The sequence below is a fragment of the Rhamphochromis longiceps genome, linkage group LG5 (assembly GCF_057381845.1).
Source record: "Rhamphochromis longiceps isolate RC_006_pf linkage group LG5, R_longiceps_female_GT1.1, whole genome shotgun sequence".
NCBI lineage: Eukaryota > Metazoa > Chordata > Actinopteri > Cichliformes > Cichlidae > Rhamphochromis > Rhamphochromis longiceps.
Window position 1 is genome coordinate 1,523,129 of NC_140561.1, and position 17,223 is coordinate 1,540,351.

The window sequence follows — 17,223 nt, forward strand, 5'->3', positions numbered from 1 at the left end:
GGGCCCGAGACGCAGCACTGACGAGAGGCGGAGCTGGAGGGCGTGAGATGCTTGTAGTGAGTAATGAAGATATGAAAGGGACAGCACAGGCGGGAGTTTGGAGACAGAGGCGCGGCTGGCATGGTTTATACATGACCTGCTGCCAGGCAGGAGGAGAGGAAGACCACAGAGGAAGACCACAGGGATGCAGTCCAGCCAGGTAACAACAGACCATGCTCGGAACAGGACGATATGATCGCAGACGACCTGCTGCTGCAACCTGGAGCAAGTTCATTCATTTGCTGTTAGTGAACACTGATCAGCAAGTATCCCATGAACTGACGGGGCTCACAGACGTGTCAGGCCCTGAATGAACTCAACATTATGAAGGCAGGGTGCTTTGAAAATAACTTTATTGTTTATAAGAAATAACAGTGAAAAGAAGACAACGTGTCACTGCTTACATTTGTTTCTCACCATTTCATTCTCTCCAGCGTATGATTTCCATACTTTGTAGCTATGTAACTGCAAATGCCACATCGAGTGTGTGTGTACAAACACACACATATGCTTATATATACACATACATATACATTTATATATGTATATATAAAATGACTGTGTGGAGGTAATACATGTTCTAAGATTTATGAGCCAGTATATTTGCAATAATTAACAGTAACTAGTGCATTCTTCTGACAAACCTGAAAACGCTGCAGTTACAAGATAAGCTTACACACAACAGAAAGAAAGAGCATCATCTTCAATTTGTCTTCTGTCATAATTTAAAAGATTGAAAAATAAAACATTTTCTTGACCCACAGCAGATCTGAGCTGAAGCCAGGTCTCAGAGTGCAGCGTCTCCAACCTGCTTTCTTTACAAACGTTCGTATCACAGGCCAGACAACCTCATGTAGAGGAACTTTGCAAGATAGTCACAGTTTTATCAAAGAAAGCCTACTCAAAAGGTAGAAAAACAAAGTACAGAACAAATTTAAGAGCTTATTTATATGGACACAACATATTCAAGCTTTTTTAAACTTTCCATCCGTCATCGTTCCAGTTCAAGCACAGCTACAAACAGCTGTCCTCAGTGGCCGAGCAGCCCGGTGCCTAGAGGAGGTCACAGTGATTAGAAAGAAATACAAACACTGTCCGGTCACACGCTGTGTCACAGGTCTGTATGACGAGTGATATGATGAACTACACCGGATGAAAACATCGATCGTGGCAAAATACAGTTTATGGCAATATTTCTTTCTCTTCTACCGCCCCCACAAGAATCACGTGACAGTACGAGAAAGAGCCGTCAGCTGCTCCAAATAAAGCTCAGACTCAAACGTTAGAACAGGCTTTCCCCCGCAGCACGCCGTGTAATAAACACTCACATCTAAACATGTTAGCTTCATGCGTGGGCCAACACACTCGACCCCAGGTACACGACGCCCAGCTGGAAACACTTCACACAGGTCGAGATCACAGAGTTTACAGTGAAAGCACTACTTTGTGACGTGTGGTTATCAGGATGAGAAATGTCTTATATGAGAGTTTGGTCACATTGCACAGCCCTAACACCAGCTGTTTGTGAGTCCTTGGGTTTATGTCTGTGAAGGATCTCAGTCGTCCACGTCCTCATAGTCCAAGGAGCTTGGAGAGAAAAGCGTCTGGACTTCTTTAAGTTTCTCAAAGACGTTTTTAAGATCTCATCCGAGAAGCTTCTTCAGTTCTGAGGAAGCTTCTCGTCTTCAACGAGCTTTCCAAGCTCATTAGACTTGACTTTATGCTTTCTGCTGCTGCCAACTTGTGGATGGGACTGGGAAAACAAGGACACTGGCTGCCTGCTGAGGCGGGTAGGCCTGTCTTTAATAACACGCTGGGTTAGGCTGGGATTGTAACAGCGCTCATCATTAGAAAACAAACACGTCGTCTCTCGTTATACAGCAGCAGCGCTTATGCATTCACACACATTCATACTCCGATCAGCTGGTTCAGTATCCAAGGATACTTTGGCATGCAGACTGGAGCAGCCAGGGATCCAGTCAGTGCAGGGGTGTCCAACTCCAGGCCTGGAGGGTCCTGCAGGTTTTAGACGTGTCCCTGACCTCCTCAACATGTCCTGAAGTTCTCCAGAGGCCTGGTGATGAACTAATCATGTGCTTCAGGTGTGCTGACCCAGGGTGAGATCTCAAACCTGCAGGACACCGGCGCTCCAGGCCTGGAGTTGCCCACCCCTGACCTACAGCCAGCACTACCTGTGGCTCTCCTGCAGCTATTAGACAGAGGGCGTATATACAGCCTGTTTCAGACACAAAGAACTTGGGACAGCCCACATGTGGTTCCTATTCCCAACATTTGGGCTTGTTAGTAAGAAAGAGTTTACTGGTGTCATTCCAACTAACGTATTTCACTTTTTTCCTTCACCTGCTCCATATCCCAGCTGCAGTGGCTCTGTGCCCTACACTGTGACCCACCACTATTATGTTTGAAGTAAAACATGCTCACCTTTAAATCCCTCCTCAGGCATTCTCACTGTGAACAAAGAGGAACAGCCAATTTAAGAAAGCAGTCCTTCTTTTAATCCAGCTGTAGTGGAAGCAAACACAGGCCTACTTACCTTGATAGACATCATCCATTGCAGCGTAATCTGCTATTGGCTCATCAGCCTGCAGCCAAACAACAGAACATATTTGGAGGAAAAGGAAAACGTACGGGATCCCACTGTAGACGTCAGATTATCGTTCTAGCGATTGTTGTGTCAGGATGAGGAAACTGTGATGTGTACCTTCAGACAGATGATGCTCTCCGGGATGATTCCCAGGCTACCCAGTGTGGCTGAGTCATCTGTCAGACTTTTTCCATCAATGAAGAGATTTTGGTCAAATGGAGCCACAGAGAAGGCGTGCATGATCTGGACAATGACAGGCACAGTGGATTTAGTCTGGTCAAACTGGCCCACTCACTACTTTGTGTTCAATAATCTGAATTCCTCACTTGTATTTTCAGCTCTTTCAGAGTCTGATTAGCTGAAACGATGAGCGCTTTCTCTCCTCGGAGTTTCCTGTGTCGGGTGCTCCTCCTGATTCCACCTGGTTTGGCCACGTTGGTCACAACACCAGCAGCAGCTGTGGACACACTGCTGTCACTCAACTTTAGCCGTTTTGCACCGTCCTGTGACTGAAAGAAACAAAGTCTTCATTTGTAACAGATGATGAATTTGAGTCAAAGATACAAGTCTTAGGGGAAACCCCCCCAAAAGACTCAGGGACATCTGTGCGTGCTGCTAGCAAAGGACTAGCAAACTAAATGGGTTTCTTCAAGGTCACGTGAGGTTTTAGAGCCGTCACAGCAGAAGTGACTGTAAAAACAAACTCCTAGATTTAGCAGCAGCATCATTACTCAGACATTTCTTGTAGCTGCTTAGCAGACTTGCACTATAATGAGATATTTTTGTCTGGGTTCATTCATATTTCTCAGTCGTGTTAGTGCAGAGAACCTGCTGTAGCCTTTCTCTGCTGACAGCTTTGACGACATCGCTCGTTGTTGAGCCGAGACGTCCTGCCACTGAATGTAATTACTGAGACCTTTCTCTTGCAGACGCGTGGTGCTTGTGTGGTTACCTGGCTGAAGTCGGGGTCTTTCTCACCATCCAGTTTGGGATGTTCTTCCTTCTCCTCCTCTGCTTCAGAGCTGCTGACGCTCAGCTCTGGAGCAGCCTCCTTTATCATCTACGCACAGGTAAATAAATGTGACAGGAGAGGCTGTTAGACACAGTCAGCGCAGCAGCTGTGAAAAGTGTCACGTTTGAGGTAAAAGGTCTTTACTCTTTTGTCTTCAATAACTTTGCGTATATAGATGGTGGCTTGGGTATACTCTCTGAGGTCCCTCTGCTGCTGGAAAAGGAAGCTCTCTCTGCATTCCCAACACAGATCTGCACACAAACACATCCATTTGAAATAAATCGAGGACAAAAGCCAGAGCATCACTGATGAAGTATCTGATCGGGCTCACGGGTGAACTGTGCCTACGAACCAACCAATGTGACCTTCAGCACAGTTTGGGTCGTGATTTTTGGACGGGCAGACAACCACGAGTGCTCACTGGTCCTTTAGCTGAATGAGCTGGTTAAACTGTTCCTGTATTATAGCCTGCCCTGCCTTATTTAAGGTGCTGTGGAATGAACCAGATGTGAGGTGCACTCTGTACATGAAACTGCCTCAATGATCTCATTTTCATGCACGTTTTTGTGACCTAATATGTGATAACTTGGATAAAGATCGGGCATCTGGAGTAACGCATCCACAGTTTGTGAAAACCTCAGGCTAGAGCTGGGCGATATGAGATTTTTTCATATCACGATATGTTTTTTTCATTTCAGGCGATAACGATATCTATCACGATATCAGCCAAATAACTATATTTGTAAGATTTAAATGTGCCGTTGCTCACAAGTAAAATGTGAACTAATCAGCAGCTTGTTTTTATTCAAATATTTATTTCCCATAATAAGTTCAACAGGGTAGATGTACTTAAGGAACATGAGACTTTTTCAGATAAATAAAGGCAAATATTGCAAACTACACAAAAGGCAGCCGCTAAAGCGTTTAAGTTTCAAAATAGAACAAACGAAACAGACTAAATTGTCAATTCCACTTAGAAACAAAGTATTAATTCTAAAAATAAATCTTAGTTTGTTTTACAGAAGAACAGACAAAACTGACTAACTTTTGTCAATATCAAATAAACTGAGAACTAAAAGGAAATTCTCAATCTCTCCTTGTTGTATAGCTGAGCTTTTCAAACAGTTTTAACAGTTACTTTAGTCTGACAAAAGCCGAATGACGAATTAGCGCTTCCAGTCAGAGACTGAGGCTACGTCCACACGTACACGGGTATTTTTGAAAACGGAGATTTTCCGTTTTCGTTTTAAAAAATAATCCCGTCCACACATAAAGGCAGAAATGAAGGAAAACGCTGCTATGAACATGCCAAAGCAGCAGGTGGCGCTAGATTCCTAACCGTGCAGAAATGTTGGCCAATCAGAAGTCTAGAAGCCTCGGTGGGAAAAAGTAAACAAAGCTGGGGCATAGAAGCAGAACCGAGTCGTATGTGTGGAGGGACAGTAACTGTGTGTATATGTGAGCATTTAAACACTGCAGAGAGTAGAATTAACAGTATTGTAGAAATTCATTTCACCGAAACAATAACGTGGCGCACAGTGTGACGCATGCACCAGTTTATTGTATTTCCAGACTTGCTTTCGGCACATTTACAGTGCACGCTACTCTGTTTTTTGTCAGACTTGAAATAGCCGAAATACCTTCACACTACGGAACTTCTATGGCTCTTCCGTTCGACAATCTCTCCGGCGTTGGAACCATCATCTGTTTTCTCTTCGGTCACGCTCGGTTGATTTTTCTAGTCGGTGCACTCATTTCCTCCATTACGCGCTGGCTCCATTACCCGCTGGCTGCTTCCCAAACAAACACACGTGCGGCTTGGCACTTGTGCTGTACGTAACAAGTCACGCGACGTGACGCTGCGGCTGTGATTGGTTCGGCTCTGCGCTACTTAGTTTGGATTGGCTGACCTTTTTTTTTTTTTTTTTTTGAGGACAAGAGCGGCGAGGTCTATCGCGATAGCTTAATTTCTCTATCGAGTAAAAGTTATATCGCGATACATATCGTTATCGTTCTGTCGCCCAGCTCTACCTCAGATGTTTGTCCACATGCAGTATCCACAGCTCTATATGATAATTAGAAAAATTACAGTGGAATTTAATTCTTCTCTTCAATTTGCTCGACCCTCTTCTCCACATACTTCACCCCACTTTGGACTTTTACCAGGTTGAGTGGTGTACTGGGTGGTGGAGCCACTTGGTGTAGTCCGTTTCAAGCAGTGGATGGAGATTGGCTGGTCCACGATGAAGAGTCTGCTGATCACATCCCATTCGCTTGGCCACAGCAGAGCTACACTGTGCGAAACAACCAACAAAATCATTTTTGTCAACACACCATGAAAAACAAACAGCCCAACAGCTGAAGAATGGCAGCAGGGTAAGGCCTGAGCCATTAACCAAGCATTATGATTCGTTAGCTGCATGCTGACTTCTAATTGGCCATCCTGCAGAGACAATCTAAAACTTCTTTGATCTCAACTGCCAATCAAAGTGCTGATCGTGTGGAGCTCACGGACGTTTCCAAACAGAAAAACCACAACACACTTTGGCCATGAATATACTGCTGGGAAGGTAATGCAATGAACACCTCGGTAAGAACGACACACACCCAAATTTAAAAGCAAGACACAGGACAACTTTGGGACATGTAGGCAGAACTCACTGTTGTGCCTCTCCGTTAATGAGCGAGTCGTAGGTGAACATGAAGCCTCCGTGTGGACAGAGCAGCAACGTGTTGCTAACATTGGACACGGGGGAGGATTTCGTAGGTCTCCTGTGTAAAACACACAGAAGAGAGAAAAACAGAAAGTAAAAGTGAAACTGCAGAATGGCAAGGATTCAAAATCAGCTGTGAATGGTGCATACAGTCAAACTGTTTCATCATATAATCACTTTACTGTCAAAACAAACATACCTGATAAATTTTCTCCACTCATCCACAAAAAACAGAGGAACTACATAAAGCACATCTGTGCCCTGGGTACACAAACCAGAAAACAGCGTCTGTATTTACCTTCTGTCATCATCATTCAAACAGTATTACTCATATGAAGAGGGATTGGTGTTGAGTACGCGCTGCTCGGCTTACCTGAGGCCATTTGGTGAGCGCTGGTCGATTTTTCTCATGGAAGAGGTTGAGCAGCTGGTTCTTCTGGTCTAGGGCCATCATCTTACTGACGGCCTCATTGTCCTTTTCCTCCTGCTCCATCGTCTGGAAAGAGAAAACAAATCTTTCAGTTCCTCAGCTGACCAAATGGCACATCTACCACCGCCTGGTAATGGTGCAGAGGTCCATGTTCATTTGTAGGGGTGGGTTTAAAAATGTATTTCAGTTTGAACTAGAAAGTGCATTTTCTGAAGAAACTGTGGATGCCTTGGAAGCATCCACACAACTAGAAAAATGTTCATTTCCTGCGAAAATGCTGTGTGGATGCCTCAACGCTGAAGCTGTCTGCTGAAAAAAGCTGAAAAAGATTTTTAAAAAGTTGCAAAAAGTTGTATGGTGGTGAAGAAACCGAAAATTCTGCTATAAAAAAGGTGCAGAAGCAGAAATTTTTGCTGAAAAGTGGTGAAAAGCAAAAAAATTCTACTGAAAATGGGTAAAGAAGCTGAAATTTGTACTAAAAAGAGGTGAAAACACATGTTGCCAGGAGCAGGATTCGAACCTGGCCCTTCTGATCTCAAGACCGTTACTCATCTCACTGAGAGACTGACAATGCTTCTGAAATTAGCAGAAGTTGTTGGAAGTTGTGCTGATAAGAGGCAAAAGGGCTAAAAATTCTGCAGAAAAGAGGTGAATCAGCAGAATTTCTGCTGAAAACACCTGAAAAAGATGGGATTTGTGCTGAAAAGGGGTGAAGGCAAAGGTGCTGGGGTGGATAAGAGTTAAATAAGTTGAACTGATAACTGAAAAAATTGTTGCCTTAAGCGGGATTTGAACCCGGGCCTCCCAGTCTGAGAACGGCTGCTCATCTCACTGAGCTAAAACACAGCTCATCCCGGCAAGCAAAATCAGTCACCCCATGGATAATGTGGAAGAAACGGGCAAAAAATATTGCATAAAAAATTCAATATCTCAAAAAGCATAGAAGTGCGGAGCACCAAAAGTCATAGCAGAAAGAGCAGAATTTGAACAGTGTAAATAGCACCAAAGCTGAGGGAGTAAAACGTGCGCAAGCAACCAGAATAATAAAGAGAAACAGGAACTCAATAGTGTGGATGCCTTTGTGGCAATAATACAGATGTAGAAGAACAACACTGTGCTTTTCAAGCATTCACACTAATAAAGTGATATCAATTCATTAAATCCTCAAATGATTAGTGAATAAAAATGTATTTTGCCAGATTCTCAGCTTAAAGCTCACAAAACTATTTCAACAACCTCCAAACAGCTGAAACAGTAAATGAGAGCAGGTACACGAGTTCCACACAAAGACGTAAACTCAGAGTGTGGATGGCACACAGGCACGGCGTCGGGCTGAAAGCCGACAGCTGACGCTGCAGGTTTCATCACTCTGAGCGAGACTGACTAAACCAGCAGCAACAGAAACTGCGCGTCCCGTTACACAACATCATCATGACTCTGACTTTGCCTGTTTTGTTTCCACCATGATAAAATCACACTTCCTGCACAGCTCTGTGCTCAGAGACCAGTTTCAACTCTGTTTTCTGCATTGTTCGCTTGCTTATTACACACCAGTCTGCCGTTGTCTTTTTCTTTTCAAAACTGACCTCTCACACTAAAGCCTCATTTCTGTTGTTCAATAACGAAGAGATCTAAACTTTTTAAAATGATCACAAATTGCAAGACACTTACCCGTGTCTGCAATCAAACCTCTGTAACTTTGCTCTGCTTCAGCAGCATCAGCTAATGTTCAGGTGCTGATTCCTGGTTTTCTTCAGTTTTTGATCGAATGCAGAATATTTTTAAGGTTATGTGCTATAAAAGGCCAGGCAAATCTGCTTCCTGCTTCTGTGTTTTACCCTCGATACTTTGACACAGAGGCGCCTGCTGTGACGCTCTCACAGTGTCAGCTTTGGTTTATACGTAGATGTAAAAATATGAAGCTGTACTGATAAGTGATCAGAAATATTTCTGACTGACTGAGTCTAAATGGAATCAAATCTAGAAATTGAATGTGATACCAAGCTCTATTCATTTGTAGCTCAATATTAACAGACGGAAGTTTGTCAGCTGTGGTTATCATCAGAGGGACAACATATTCATTTTTCAATATGATTATATCATACGTATTGAATATATCCATCCATTCTTTTCCAGGGGCTGTTGGGGAGCCTATCCCAGCTGTCCTGGGGTGAGAGGCAGGGTACACCTTGGACAGGTCACCAGTCTGTCGCAGGGCCAACACCCAGAGACAGGCAACCACTCACACTCACAGTTAGAGTTACCACTCAACCTATCCCACTAACTCCACGTCTTTGGACTGTGGGAGGAAGCCGGAGTACCCGGAGAGAACCCACAGAGACACGGGGAGAACCGGCAAACTCCACACACAAAGACTCGAACCACTGTGCCACCATGCTGCCGTATTGAATATAGAATACCAATACACTGGTGGAAACCATCAGTATTTCTGTGCATTAATCATGAAGGCTGTCCAGCTGATTTTAATTTAAGGGTCACATCAATGCCAGTTTCATCTGGAGCTGTGTGGATTAGTAACACCAAACCATTTCATTTACTGTAAACAAATGTTCATGTGTAACCTCCTAGGACCTGCGTATATGTGGACGTCACATTTTGGGTTATTTAGACCAACATGCTCAAGTTTGCTCTGCAAGGGCCTGATATCCACTTACGAGGACGTTAAACTGCTACTGTTCTGTTGAAATTTTACATGAATAGCCTCATATGTGGCTCTCATTTTTTAGAAACAAAAATCAGGTAATTCTTTGTTTTTACATTCATCAGGTCCCAATCAGCCCAGATATCAAAGAGAAATTTAAAATGCTGCCGTGGAAGAGTTCGGGTCTGAGGAGGTTAATGAACCATCCATCTACACAACATGAACTGTGTCTGACAAATTGTGATGCAGGCTTAAAGAAAATATACTTCAAACATAATGTAGCTGCAGTGACGGCACAGGGGATCAGTGTGACGCACTGCTGTGCACTAACCAGGCACTGCTGACAGGCCTCTTGGTCCTGGGTGAATTCTGGGGCTTTGGGGAAGTATTCCCGAAACTTGGTCCAAACTTCAGGCGACACCAACTTCCGTTCAGTTTCCAGAATACTCAGACCCCCTACACAGTAGGCACATAAGAATTATATTATGGATGTTAGCACAGCCATAACAGCGAACGTTGTTTTGTTTTTAAAGTGTTTAAAACATCTGCATATCTAATAATTACTGCTGATGGTGGCAAATACCGTGACTGCAGGCGATATCTTCATTAAAAGTCTTCATCTCATCCTCAGTGCACTCCGACAGCTCTGAGCTGAACTCTGCAAACAAACAGGTAATGTTCATATCCAAAACCATGGTCGCAGATGCCAAACGTGGCTGCACATGCAAAGCATGACTGGTGCACACACATAGTCACTGGACACTTTGCTGGTTACAATAAAAGCTTCTCTTTTTCTGAAATACTCAGAACAGCGTGGCTAGCCCCTGTGCACATGCCACGCTCAAAGTAAATTCATCTTTCTCCCTCATTCTGATGTTTGGTTTGCACGTCAGCAGGTTGTCTCGGCCACGTCCACATGGCTAAATCCACGAGTGTCTGCCAAGGAACTGGCTGATTACACATTTGTGTCAACAAGCAGCTGAACAGATGTACCTAATAAAATGGCCTTTGAGTATATTCAAGAGTCTGTCTACAGTTGTGAACAAAAATCTATGAATGTTATTGGCTTTTCTGGCCACTTGAAAAAGATTTTATGAACAAGTAAACAAAAGAATGCCTCAACAACCCTGGGGAGGTCTCTTTAGGGAAAACAAAAACAGGACAAGCATCAGAATCAGGTCAAAATCAATACTTATTATGTAATTAATATGAGGAATATTATGTGCAGCAAATCTGCAAATGATGACTGAATGAAACACAGTAAATGTCTGTTATTTTCAGCTTGGCTGACAGGTACAAAAACACAATAATGGAAGTGGAGGGCAGAAGAAAAAATACAATTGTAAGGGTTATTGGAACCTTTACTGTTGTTGGTGTGTGGTCCCTGTCCATTGGTCTGGCTGTTGTTGTGTGCGGTTTCATGTTCATCCTCCTCCAGCTGTTCCAAAGCCAGTTGCCTCCAGCTCCGCAGAGATGCTTTGCCTACCCAGAAACCTGCACCACTGATACACAGTGCAATAAAATGTACTTTTATATGGACTTAAGTCAGGACATTGATTCGCCAACCTACGCTTAGCCAGAGTGTGCTTACCTGAATGTGCGCTTCACCAGGTTTGAGATTTCCTTGTAATCTTCACTGAGCTGGTTCTTCAGCCGAAGCACTCTGCATCGTTGGCTAACACACTCTCTGCACAAAGACGACTCTAAACAAACACACAAAGTGACCTATACTGTTGTACGGAACATACACTATAGACAGAGCTAATCTGCAGTATTTTCATATTCTAGCATACTCGTGAGGTTACTGACCTCTGCAATAACTGCACTACTGTATAGCTCTGTGTAAATAATCATTCTGTACATTCGATAATCTTTAATCCTACAACTGTTTACAACTTGCATAGTTCCCATTTCTGTATAGCTGTATATCCCAGATTCTGTAAAGTTATTTATTTCATATTCTGTATAGTTTTTCATATTTATATCCTGTTCATAGCCTGTACATAGCTTGTACTCACTACAGCCTGTACATACTTATAGTTATAGAATATTCACAACATACTTCATACCGTGTACATTATAACATACCATAATAGACCCATTTCTGTAATATACTCACATATCTATATTATTGCTAATATATATTGTAATATATCTATATCACTAAAGCACTTCTGGATGGATGCAAACTGCATTTCGTTGCCCTGTACCTGTGCAATGACAATAAAGTTGAATTCTATTCTAACAAACTTTTTTAAACAAATGTTATCGGTTTGCTGCATTCTCAGGCACACCCTATCAAAAACTGTTAAAACACATTTAATAAACCTTTTTCAAAGTGAACAGGTGAATCTGACAGCTGTCTGCACTTGTCATCCTTACCAGTGGTAAATGTGTTGCAATGACACAGTTTGTGCTGAAACAAGATCATTTTGAGTGTAATTTGAAACTCTTAGTTCACTTTGTCATTAGTCTGACATGGTTAAATATGACAACGATGGATGTGTAACTTGAAGAAATGAAACTATGACGGGTGCAGAAGCTCATGATTTGAAAAGTCTAACCATTCAGTCTAGGCCCTCCACCATAGCGTTCATACAGGAGTTGTGCAGCTTGCATGGAAACCTTCCTGGAGTCTCCCACTTTGTCTGGGTGAAGTTTGTCATGAGAACACAAGAAGCGGGAGCTGTCAATTTCTTTAGTGGCAGTGGAGTCATCAAGCCACTTCTTAAGCCAGTCAAGGGGGATAAACTCATACGGCTCACCTGTACACAGAGAAAGCAGAGGGACACAACCATAAGGAGAAAAATCCAGGCTTCTATTGTGGTAACAGCAGGTTCCCTGTACCTTATCCCAGACATACATGTGTTAACATTATCATGTTACACATGCAAAATTACTCTTTCAGTTTCGTAAACAAACAAAACCAAAAACCGACAGGCTCAGAGGCACAGTGCCAGGGAAGGCAGGCTGGCACCGTTGCAGCTGGAAAGTTGCAAGAGATCACCAGAGATCACCTTTGCAAATAAATGATCACTGGCCTGTAAACCTGACTGTATGTGTGTGATGCTGGGGTCCCAGAACACATGTGTCTCAGTGGTGCCAAAACCCAGGCAGGCATGTGGGAACACAGCCTGCACACCCAGTCCTATTACTGGTGCAGACGGTGGTGGACCTAGCAACGTTGCAGCAAGAGCAAGTGGTGATGTGGCAGATGCAAACGGAGAAGCTGCAAGACCAGGCTGAATCGTGGTTCAAGAGTTGGGAGTTCGCCTTGTAATCGGAAGGTTGCCTAGTCCTCCCTAGGGGGGACTAGAGAAAGCGCTATACAAATGCAGGCCATTTACCATTTACCAATCCTGGACGCAGTTTCTGCAGAGGCTAGCTGCTTGGCCTGCCTCCTTTGGCACCGCTGCTGCTCCCCCTGGCTCCGGTGGGACTCTACTGGATCAGGGAGGGGGGTGACCCCCAGGCGTTCTGGTTTGTTGAGTCACAGTGGAGGTGTGTTAGTAGCCCGAGGTGGAGTGGGTCCTGCGGCTGCTGTCACTCCTTTTGGGAAAGCCCAAGCCTTGGCTCTCAGCCTATCCGCAGCGGCGAAAGTCAGCTTCTAAGACGTCCAATGAGCAATAGTGGATTGGCTGTGGCTCTTCCCAGAGGACCACCATTGATGCTTCCGGAAGGCGCTAATGTGGCCGGAGGAACCGGCCTATTCCAGGTGGCTGCACGACTTAGCAAGCTAGGCAGTTGGACTGTGCTTGAGCAGTTCATGGAGGGGCTCCTGGCTAGGGCTGCTCGATTATGGCAAAAATGATAATCACGATTATTTTCACTGAAATTGAGATCACGATTATTTGACGATATTTATTTAACCCTTTAAGACCTACTATAGAACCAAGTCCACCAGAGCTTATATTATTTTTTTACATGCTGTAGTGCCATTTGTGGGAGCATTTCAAGTTGCTATACAGCAATACAACTGTTATAGCCCATATTTTAATAATATGTATGCATTAAGTGCATAGTAATTACATAAATTGCAAAAAAGTGCAATAAACTACAAAAAAAATTGAAAATCGCTTTTGTTTTGTTTACATATATTTCTACTTGGAGAAATTTAAGAGGTTTATCCCTCAAAACTTTAAATACAATAAAGTTGCAAAAAATAGTTTCCCACCACAGGAAATTTATTTTGAGTGTCTTCATAGTTTTATTTTGGAGATACAGCAATTTTTATATACTGCAGGAAAAACAAAAAACAATCCTATGATGCAAATTTGCAAAGAAAACAGCAGGTGCATCATTTTACTGTGGGAAGTGTTACGAACAGCTGATCGGATCGGCAAAGCGTGTTTCTGGAATATTATGTTTTTGTTCCTGCAAGCGCTTTTTATGCAATTTTTGCAAAGCTTTATGTGGAACGAAACCGTGACCGAGGACAAGCTGATGGCATCAGATGTAAGTACAACTCCTCCGGTTTCATATGCAAAACAAATTATTGCGCTAGCTTACACGGTTCAGGTTCTACAGGGATTTAAAAATAGTTACGCAAAACGGAGCATGCAGCTCTGACCGGCTTTAAAGGGTTAACAATGACTTTAAAAAATAATATAAAATAGTGTGCAACACCACTGAAGTTTTTTGTTTTTAAACTCTTTTCAACCAACAGCAGTCACTCTCCTCTCCAAATAACTCCTGCTTAGCTTTCCGAGCTTCCCTCGGGTCCTCTTAATCAGCGGTCTCCAACCTTTTTTGCGCCACGGACCGGATTATGCCCGACAATATTTTCACGGACCGGCCTTTAAGGTGTCGCGGATAAATGAGGGAGGGGCTAATAATCGGCTCAGTCATTTTTAATGATCGTTGAAAGCCCAGATCGTAATCGTGATTAAAATTCGATTAATTGAGCAGCCCTACTCCTGGCAGACACATTGGAGTGCGTCCACTGATGTCGACCAGCCAACTGGAACATCGTGGTAACGGGCGAGACAATCGGTTAGGGAGCCACAACAGGTGGCAGGACATCGTCAGGATCCAGTGCCAAGGAGGTGGCTCCGGGAGATAACACCACTGTGGTCACCACTGCCTGCACAGAATACCCCGTCTCTCTCTGCTGTTTCTTTATTGGTCTCAGCGGCTACAGACACTGGACCCCACTCACCGGGAGCTACACGTACATCGGGGCAGGAATGTCGCAGGTGCGGGCGACCAGGAGACGTTCGTCAACAGTGCCCAGGGACGAAGGTGGGGGAGATGTTCTGTTTTGCCAGCCCTGGAGCCGGAGATGCCAATTTCCACCATTACCTCCTCCCTCCATTGTGATGATCAGATAGCGGATGTGTTTTTCATTGCAACAGTGTTTTGCAGATATATTCTCCCCCATGCCCAGATATGCCAGTTTCATAGAGCACTATTCTGTAACGTGCCCTGGTGTGAAGGTGTGTTCATAACCCTACAGGCTGCCTGAACATAACAGTTAAATTGTTCAGGAGGAATTAACTGAAATGCTGAAGATAGGAGTGATAGAAGAGTCGCACGCTTATCCCATGCCCCGGCTCAACAAGCTCCTGGGCCAGTTTGTCACACTTCCATTCGGCTTGTTTGGAGGCCAGGCTTCTTCCAATGTCTCATGGACCGCTCGCTGCATATTCTGCCTATGCGAATGACATTAACATCCATAGTGACACCTGGGGGGAGCATGTACAGCAGGTGCCCACAGTCCTGGAGTACTTGAGGCAGGCGGGGCTCACCAGCAACCCGAAGAAGTTTTGAAGTTGAATGGAAGAAGGTACAGTATCTGGGGTAACCACTTGGGAGGTGTGCAGTTGTACCCACAGGTGCGAAAACAACAACTGTCGCATCCTGACCATGTCACAAGACCTAAAAAGAGGTGAGACGGTTCCTGGCTGATTACAACTGCTGGTTCGTGCTGAACTTCACGGACCAGACCAGCCCCCAGTCTCACCCGAAAGGATGCCACAGATCTGGTCCAGTGGACAGAGCGGTGCCAGGTGGCATTTGTGCAGGGGAAGAAGGCTCTCTGTGGGAAGCCCCTGCTCCACACTCCTAACTTTTCCTTCCCTTTTATTCTGCAGACTGACACCTCAAATAGAGCGCCGTAGGCAGTTTTGCTCCTGAGGGTGGGGAGGGGGTGGGACCGCCCAGTTAAATCAGCCAGAAGCTGTCAGAGTAGGAACCCTGGGACAGCACGACTGAAAAGGAGTGCTGACAAGCTGGTGGGTGGTTGACTCTGTTATTACCTCCTGGGCCACCCTTTCACACTGTGTTTGGATCACAGCCCGCTGCATTGGCTCCATCGCATAAAGCATGCCAACGTCCAGACCACCCATTGCTATATCCCAAGACATGTGTGTCTTAACAGTACAGGGAGGGAATCTGTTGTACTAATAACTGTGAGATCAACAAATCACATCCTATTCGTGGCCTGACATGGCCGTGTTTGTGTGTGTGCATGTACGCATAAATAATTATTCACACGTCACATGCACTGTGTAACAAGAATGCAAAAATAATCAGGCAGTTCCACTGCCTTGGACTGCAGCTATCAAGAGCAAACCTTGTTTAGCAGCACAGCACAAGTTCTCCACCTGCTTGAGTTTCTTTGTTGACCTTCTAGGCAATAGACACAGAACATAAAGACTAATACTGACAGCTGCAGTCTGACACAGTAGAGCTGGAATATGTCCAACAGTGGCACCAGAGACTAAAGGTGGTATGGTTTTTTGTGACTCCATCGTGTTGTTTCAGAGGATGAAGATGCTCGAGGAGCCAATAATATACCTCAACAGCCTGACGAAGTAGAGTTTACACTGTGTGCATGTAAGAATACTTTGAACTGTAACAAACATGTGCACACTCTAAGTGTTTCTGTTAAGTGGACTGTGGATGATTAAGGCATGATTTTACCGACCGTCTCTTGCGGGTAAAAGCTTGTAGAGCTCCTTCACCTCTTCATGCTTAGCCTTGCCCTTATCCACACTCTGTTTTCTCATGTCAGTCATCTCACTGCACCATTCCTCAAACTTATGGTTGTCTTGGTCTACCAACCTCTGAAGAAAGGCTGTTGGTCAGAAAAGAGAAAAGACAATCAGACATGCATCACCCAGAGGTCTCCATTTGTTTTTACCAATTGTAGAGGTCATGCAAAAATCAATTCAAAATCGACACACCTGGCACCTCCACATTAGTCCTGATTGGACCTGAGCTTTCCTCCTGCTGGACCTTATACACCAGCATGTATGCATTTCTGGAGCAGTGATAGCCTTTACTGCACTTTGGTTTTTTTGTCTGGGATTTTACCGTCTCAGCTAGGAAACAAGTGGAGTAAAGAAGAAAAACAACTATAAGAAAGTGTATACGTCCCTCAGGTGGTAAAATTGACAATACATTTGCAAAACAAACAAACAAACAAACAAACAAACAAACAAACAAACAAAAAAGCTGGTCCACTGTTGTTAGGAACCTTGTGTTTACATTTTTAATAGTAAAGAACATTATACACCCCTATAAGTGACAACTCTAGTGAACAGCTCACTCTGTCTGGGGCCCCGCCCTGAAGCCAGGCCTGGGGTACCCGGAGGCCAGTGCCATGGGCCCGGCTGGGCGCAGTGGCACTGGGTGGCGCAGAGGGCATGGAAAAAACACTTTGACTGCCTTGAAGAGTTTCTGGGAAACCATCAGGCGACTCAGGAGTGGTGCTCAACCCACATTGTGTATAGAGTGGGTGGAGCTCTGCTGGCTTCA

The 17,223-nt window shown here is 44.3% G+C and overlaps 1 protein-coding gene across 2 annotated transcripts in view; it reads right to left on the minus strand.

The window, feature by feature from the left end:
* Positions 1-363: 363 nt before the first annotated feature.
* The window catches only part of usp48 (ubiquitin specific peptidase 48), a 30,266-nt gene continuing 13,406 nt past the window's right edge, over positions 364-17,223 (minus strand). Inside the window, exons 10-27 of one of the 2 annotated variants that reach the window (XM_085405455.1) lie at positions 16,650-16,787; positions 16,391-16,540; positions 12,027-12,227; positions 11,054-11,165; positions 10,828-10,964; positions 10,046-10,120; positions 9,794-9,918; positions 6,744-6,866; positions 6,570-6,631; positions 6,318-6,428; positions 5,820-5,950; positions 3,801-3,907; positions 3,597-3,704; positions 2,971-3,153; positions 2,762-2,887; positions 2,594-2,642; positions 2,482-2,508; positions 364-1,092 (exon numbers count right to left, since the gene is read on the minus strand). In XM_085405455.1, coding sequence (XP_085261581.1) covers positions 1,070-1,092; positions 2,482-2,508; positions 2,594-2,642; positions 2,762-2,887; positions 2,971-3,153; positions 3,597-3,704; positions 3,801-3,907; positions 5,820-5,950; positions 6,318-6,428; positions 6,570-6,631; positions 6,744-6,866; positions 9,794-9,918; positions 10,046-10,120; positions 10,828-10,964; positions 11,054-11,165; positions 12,027-12,227; positions 16,391-16,540; positions 16,650-16,787 — 1,988 coding nt within the window. In that variant the 3' untranslated portion in view covers positions 364-1,069. Of the gene's footprint in view, positions 1,093-2,481; positions 2,509-2,593; positions 2,643-2,761; positions 2,888-2,970; positions 3,154-3,596; positions 3,705-3,800; positions 3,908-5,819; positions 5,951-6,317; positions 6,429-6,569; positions 6,632-6,743; positions 6,867-9,793; positions 9,919-10,045; positions 10,121-10,821; positions 10,965-11,053; positions 11,166-12,026; positions 12,228-16,390; positions 16,541-16,649; positions 16,788-17,223 lie in introns of both variants that reach the window. The other variant, XM_085405454.1, reaches the window with a different exon arrangement.